Source organism: Triticum urartu, chromosome 1, assembly GCF_003073215.2.
Source record: "Triticum urartu cultivar G1812 chromosome 1, Tu2.1, whole genome shotgun sequence".
NCBI lineage: Eukaryota > Viridiplantae > Streptophyta > Magnoliopsida > Poales > Poaceae > Triticum > Triticum urartu.
In genome coordinates this window covers 550810474-550817359 of record NC_053022.1, presented here as the reverse complement: position 1 = coordinate 550817359, position 6886 = coordinate 550810474, and the positions used below count along the sequence as shown (strand labels likewise).

The window sequence follows — 6886 nt, the reverse complement described above, 5'->3', positions numbered from 1 at the left end:
ATCTTGACGTGATCCGTTTTTTCAAGCATTTTGAAAGGGTTGTGCAAGGGAAACGAGACATTGAGTTGAGTTCGGAGTATGAGTCAAGGGAGCTAGTACCTAGGGTCAAAATGAGAACACCCATGCTGGTCCAAGCAAGCCAAGTTTACACTCCGGACATATTTGAATGTTTCCAAAAAGAATATGAGAGATCCATTGCAGCTTGCACTAAACAATTGAATGTGGAGTATGAATTTGCAGTAACTATTAGTACTCCTTTTGAAGCGCCAACCTTTGAAGAGGAATGCAAAGTCATTGCTAATTCATTGGAGCAAACAGCTTTTTGTAGTTGTGGACAATTTGAGAGAATAGGGATATTATGTGCGCATGCTCTTCGAATTCTTGATTTGATGAACATTAAGTTACTACCAGCGCATTATATTTTGAAGCGATGGACTTGAGAAGCACGGTCTGGAACTGTTCAAGATAGAAGTGGACGAAATGTTGTTGAGAATCCAATGTTGGCTGCTGTTCTTCGCTACAAATATCTCTCGCACAAGTTCGTAAATTTGGCCACTCCAGCATCTAGATCTGAATAATGTTGTGTTTTACTAGATGATGCGCTCGATAGTGTTGGTAAGGTTATTGCTGCCAAGCTGCAACTTGGAAATGAAAGTAACCCTGATAAGGGATGTGATACACAAGTAATAGCGGAAAAATCTAATGAACATTTAGCTTCTGCGCGCCTAAAGAAAAAATATCCTCGGAAGAAAACAAAAAAGAGAAACTAAGTTGGCTTGACAAATTCCACAAGGGGAAGAAGAAGAAAGAACAAGCTGAAGTTGTGAAAGCACAAGAGTTACCTAAGGTATGTTCTTTATTATATGCAACAAGAGACTTACTTGAATGTTGAAGTTTTCTGAAACAAGAGACTTACTTAAATGTTGGGTTCCCAGCAACAAGAAAGTGGGAGCACAAATACACAAAATCAGAATAATAATTCCCGAGGTTCTGGGTTCCGAAGCTTCACCGATCTATTGACGGCATGTTCCATGTGCAAGTGTGTTGAGATATCAAGTTTTGCTAAAGTCAATAATGCATTGGTGTTAAGATATCAAATGTTCTTTAAAATGCAGGCTTCTAGTATTGAAGACATTGATGCCGAATATATCTTTTGATCATGCAAAGATTTTAAGATGAAGTTTTAAGAAGTGTTTGGTGTGGCTCCAGGATTTGTGTGTTTAGAAATTTAGAAATCCTCTAAAACAAGCATTTGCAATTTGGCCTTTTGGGACATGGCGTAGTAATCCGTCTGTGACTCTGTGATGCTCCAGTGCAAAATTTGCATCAACACTTTGACGTTTGTTGATTGAAAATTGTATCTCTGACTATGTGTTGATTAAGGAATGAGATGAGCGTTTAGTAGCAGCCAAGGTGGCTTTGTTTTGTACTCCTGGTTCTCTTTGTGTGTGTTTCAGGCTTGCTCATAGTCTGAACTTTAGGCCGGCGTTCTGCTTGAGGTCGTCAGTTTTGCTCCCTTGCCGTCTAGAGCGACGAGACGGTGACAAGTCCGACGGCGGTGGCAGTGCGTCGTCGGACAGCCACGGCGTTGCCGGGCGTTCGACTATGCTCTATTTTTCCTTTCTGCGTCAGCTCTGTTGCTCGGAAATACTCACAGAGTAGAAGGGAAGAGAGACTTGGCGCGTCCCTGCATGCATATATGGACGGGTTGTTTTGCTGTTCGTTGGATCAGCTTGATGAGATAAGAACGGCTGAGATTATGCTCCACGGCAGTTCTGCCGTGCCTTCTTCACGGCAGACAAGCCGCGTCCATCCAGGATCACCTCGAGTCCTTGATCTGTGTCTAGCCCATGCGCAATTGTGCAATCACTTGCCTAATTACTAATGATCATGATCATATTTTAGCTTCCATTAGTTGCTTCAACTTACTGCGATCCCAATCTCAGTTTTAAGTTCAAAAATTGATGGACATGGGTGGCTACTACTACCAATCTCAGTTTGAAATTTGATAGTTGGTGGCTCGGAGAAGAGGATTTCCATCTTTCACCAACAGGCCAAAGCTACTACTACCAAAAGGAGGAGTATATTTGATTGTGAAAACCATAAAATAACATATATGCGTGAGTAGATTAAGCATATTCATTGCAATTAATTAATTAATTAATCAAATAGTTGGGATGGACTTAGCATTAATTAATTGCCATCTCTGTAGAGCAACCACGGAGGCAGAAATCATTTTCAGGTGTGGCGGAGTTTATGAAGGAGACCACCATGTTTTAATACAATTACGCATGAGCTCACTTGAATACTAGATATATATATATATATATATATATATATATATATATATATATATATATATATATATTATGTTCAGAAAATACAATGAAAATCCAAAAGTAAGTACCGGCAGTCAAAATGCCGCACTAGATGAAGTTGACCAAATCACCAATTATCATTTACATTAACTAGTTGGATCTAAAGACTATTTTCTTTGAACAATTAGACGGATAAAAATGATATACAAAAGCTGGTAGGATACAATCCTAGGAAGCACATTATCCGCAGATAATGTTGGTTCTCAACTCTAATACAATACAGTTTCCGCTACGAGCTACAGAGGAAATATGGGCTCATCATGAACTTCCTCATGTCCTTGTTCTTTACATGGCATTTCTGTTCCAAGCTGAAACAAAAGGATTCAGGATGGGGGTTACTGAGCAACATCAGCAGCATTGCAAAAATATTGCCTTAGCACCACTCTCATACAGAACTACTGAAGGTATCATAGTTCAATGATTCATGGCGTACAAGGAAGAAGAACAAAGAACTCTCACCTGCTTAATCGGAGAGGCAGAGCCAGAGGCAAGCTCAAAGTCATTTACAAAGAGTAGATCATCCTTAATTGACCTTATCCAGAGTGTAGTCCCACTCAAATTTGCTCAATTAATAATATCAGCCAATTGCCGGCGCCAATGTAGAACTGTTAGTGACCCCAGTTATGTTACCACTGTATCCGCATGGAATGATAAAATAATATGGAATCATGACAAATTTTCTACTGCAGCAGTATCAGCATCAATGATCTTGATGCTAGACAAGATAATTGACATAGCAAAACACTCACTAAAATGACACACAACGGATTACTGGAACATGATGTGCACTAGATCTGTACATTTGTTTCAGCTTCAGCAGGACACCTATGATCCATCTAGCCACTGATATTGCAGTGAAAATGATGAAGCCAGCGCCATGGCCGTCCATGTAAAGTAGACAGACTGGCCTCAAAGAGATGTTTTTTGTTTTATTTTGCCTGGTAAATTAGAGTTACAAACACCACAACTAACTAAAAGAGCAAGCAGCGGACTGAATGACCCAAGTGGATCGGACTGAATGACCCAAGTGGATCAGAAAACATAACTATTAATTAACATGCATACAGGGAGTTTTCGTCACAAAACCAAATATGTTGGTCACAAGTAGGCATGGTACCATAGGGATAGGACTACCTGCTCCAGTTATACATCATCTCAACTAATACACTATGAGTTACAGTGAAACTGCAGCCAAGGAAATGCAGTTCTCTGCTCACCCTTGTCGCTCACCATCCAAAAACTTCCTGATATCATCCTCCTTCACATGGCATTTCTGGTTCAAGGAAACAGAGGAAGGATCAGGATGTAGTAGAGGTAATTCAGCATCAGAACATTTTATTACCATTTGTTAGTCAAATGTTATGTACACTCAGAAATCAAAAAATTAACTTTGTCCAGCAAAATAGGTTTTTTTTTTTAGTTTATCAAAAGCTACAGCCAATAGAGCTTAAATGGTATATATATTTGCAGAGCAACATGTTTCCATTTCATAGTTTGTATTTCAGTAAAACAAAAAATCTAATCATACAAGGAAAAATGCCTGACACACAAGCCCAAATTATCAAGCGTTAGCTTGGACTAGCCATTTGTAGTATAACCTCAACAATACCTGGTTGTGTAAAATGTACATCCATTTGTGTCCAAGGCAAAAAAATACTAAGCAACATTCAGCGAAAAAAAACAAGTATTACAATCTCATGCATAAGTTTCAGTGAAGACAATCACATACATAGGTTCAGCAAAAATAATGACTTAAGAAATGAGAAGTTAAAATTCCAGGCTTGATTGGTTTGTGATAATATTTCACGATAATGAAGTACAGAGGTCAAGCTCCTATACATGTTCTATACCTTGTATGGTCGTAAACACCACGTAATATTAGCCCATTGCACAAGTGATTTTAAGACATCTTAAGGGAAGCATTATCTAATATCGCATAGTTAGTATTGTTAAAATGGCCCAAAGAATCAAGCATATACTAATACCATACCACAGCTATACCAAACTAGTGCATATTGCAAAAGTATGTAACCTCAACAAAAGGAATATACAGACCATCTAAAGGCCAAAATAGCAAACCTTGCAGGATCATCCTTGGGCGCGGGGAATTTGGGTGGCCAAATCATCATAAAAGGATAGACATCATTGAACGGTCGATCCTTTACTGTCACCCCATGCACTTTACGCAGTGTCTTGCTTGTGACATCCAGATAGAAAATGCAGCCACACATTTCCAAGAACACAAATTCAGCATTATCCCCCACATTGCTTATACAAGTAAAACTAATATGCTCATCCTCAAGGGTCTGATCTAGCATCCTCAAATTATCCCACATCTGATGCAAACAAATTGTATGAACCAACAACCAGTTGTCCCCTTTGTGGAGCCAGATGCAAAGTTGTAGCTCCTTGACATGGATATGGGTGAGATATACACCAGAAGCATCACCGGCGCGTGACATGATGGTGCGAACACAGTGAAAATTCACTCCTTGTGGGAGCGGAATTGTGGAGAAACTCGAGGTTGTCATATCCAAGACAATAATTTCATCACTGAAGGTGTCAGCCATATAGATTTTCTCGTCAACGAGCACGACTTCCAGTGACGTCAGCAGACGAGGGAGCTGTGTCGTGGCCGAGGCATGCATGCACCAGACACCCCCTTGCAACATATACACGCGCACCCTGAAAATTTTTGGCTTGCTGAAAAATTCGGCCAACATATACAGGTAGGACAAGACACCGCCTTCTTCTTTGGAGAGGATTGTATTGAAATTTTTTTGACCGTGGTACTGGGCTCTTGGGAGTGGTGGGATGACATCAATGTCTCTCTGGGGGCATAGTGGGCGGTGCACTCCATGTGTCAATATAGTTCCTCTGCGGCATCTGATTAAGACGCTGCCATTCCGGCAATCCATGATGCATAATCCGTCATTGTCGGCGCCGAAGCTATGGCTCGCGACCCGGCAGATGAAGGGGGCGAGCTCTGGGGGCTGGGGCTGCATCGGGACGAAGAGCAGGGGGGCGCCCAACCATAACCAGGACGACCCTATATATATGTAGAAGCCAAGGAGGCGAGGCGGGTGGCGCTTGCGGAAAAGGCTGAGGAACTTGGGGTCAGAGGCATGGCAGAGCCAGCGCTTGCAGACGAGGGCGGCGCATACAAGTGTGGTGGGGAAGCTGACGCGCAGGAGGATCTCAATGAGGAGGTTGTCGTCGTCGAGCACCTTGGATACCGGCACCATGGATGCCGGCGAATGCTGCTGCGATTCGCCATCGGCACACGGTTTCTTCTCTGGACGGAGCCTGGAAAATCGGAGCGGCGAACAAAGCAAAAGCATCAATGCAATGGGCCGATTGCTTCCACCAATATGGCATAAAAACATCAGCATCAAACAAACTGCAGGACACTGAAGAAATACAGTACTGCTGGAAATGAAACAAATTGGGGAGCAATCTGAAGGGATGGGGAGACTGGATGCTCTTACCGTGGGGAAATCTCCTCGGAAGCATCCATCATCTATCGGACTATTGGAGTCCCCTCAGCTGGGTAAGTACATGTAGGTAGAGTTGAATTAGGGGGGAAATCCTAGCTGCCTAGGGTCTATTCCCGCGAGATGAAAAGAGGTGAAGAAGAAATTAGGAGAGAAGAGGAAGGATAAAGGCTCACCTCATTCGAATCGGGGGAGGGGGGAAGAAGGCTCGCCGCTGCCGGGGCGAGGAGGCTCAGGTCGCCGGCCGCACTCCTTTCTTCCGGCGGGTCGATGCGGTGGAGGAAAGTAAGTGCCTTTGAGCGGATCTGGGTTTCACGGGAGTCAAGGGTAGCCGGCGCAATCGCTGGGCGAAGTCGCCGGCGGAGAGGGGGCTGCGATGCCGGCGCAGGCGAGTGGAGCTTTTTTTTTTTTAATGGTGGGCGAATGGAGCTGGGAGGAGGCGACCAAGCTGCCAGTTGAATTAACGACCGTATCTGAATATTTTGCTGCGCGAATCAATTAAGAACCAAAACCATCGCAGATCCGAGTATTTTCTAAATTTCGAACGCAAAAAAATTGTTTCCAAAAAAGAAGAATGTTTTATGAAACGTGAACACTTTTTTAATTTGTGATTTTAAAAAAAATCCAAAAACGGGATTTTATTTTTGAAAATAATGAACAATTTTTTCAAACTCGGGAAAAAAATGAACACGTGAACATTTTTTCAAAACGGGAACTTTTTGAAATTTCTATTTTTTTGGAAAACAGGAGCATTTTATGAAACTCTGGAACAAAATTTGAAAACACAACATTTTAAAATGGGAACATTTTTTGAAATTCCAAAGCAAAATTCAGAACACAGACATTTTATGAAAACTAGATGTTTTTTAAAAATATTGGACAAATTTTTTGAAAACATGAACATTTTTCGTAAACTGCGCACAATTATTGAAACGGAATTTATCTTTAAATTCCCAAACAAAATTTTAAAACATGAACAATTATTGAAATTTGTGAACAATTTTTAAAACAAGA

The 6886-nt window shown here is 41.5% G+C and overlaps 1 protein-coding gene across 2 annotated transcripts; it reads right to left on the bottom strand.

Annotated features, from left to right (window-relative positions):
- Nucleotides 1–2396: 2396 nt before the first annotated feature.
- On the bottom strand, nt 2397–6335 carry LOC125528989. 2 transcript variants are annotated; one of them, XR_007292507.1, is made up of 6 exons: nt 6049–6335; nt 5867–5924; nt 4458–5684; nt 3513–3651; nt 2838–2983; nt 2397–2686 (listed from the first exon to the last, which is right to left on the bottom strand). XR_007292507.1 is itself a non-coding variant. In XM_048693406.1 (4 exons), the coding sequence occupies exons 2-4, from the start codon at nt 5896–5898 to the stop codon at nt 3639–3641; spliced, it is 1272 nt and encodes a 423-aa protein (XP_048549363.1). In that variant the 5' UTR covers nt 5899–5924; nt 6049–6335; the 3' UTR covers nt 3283–3638. The 2 variants fall into 2 exon arrangements, 1 of the variants encoding a protein (XP_048549363.1); XM_048693406.1 differs by lacking the exons at nt 2397–2686; nt 2838–2983 and having other exon boundaries at nt 3283–3651.
- Nucleotides 6336–6886: the final 551 nt, after the last annotated feature.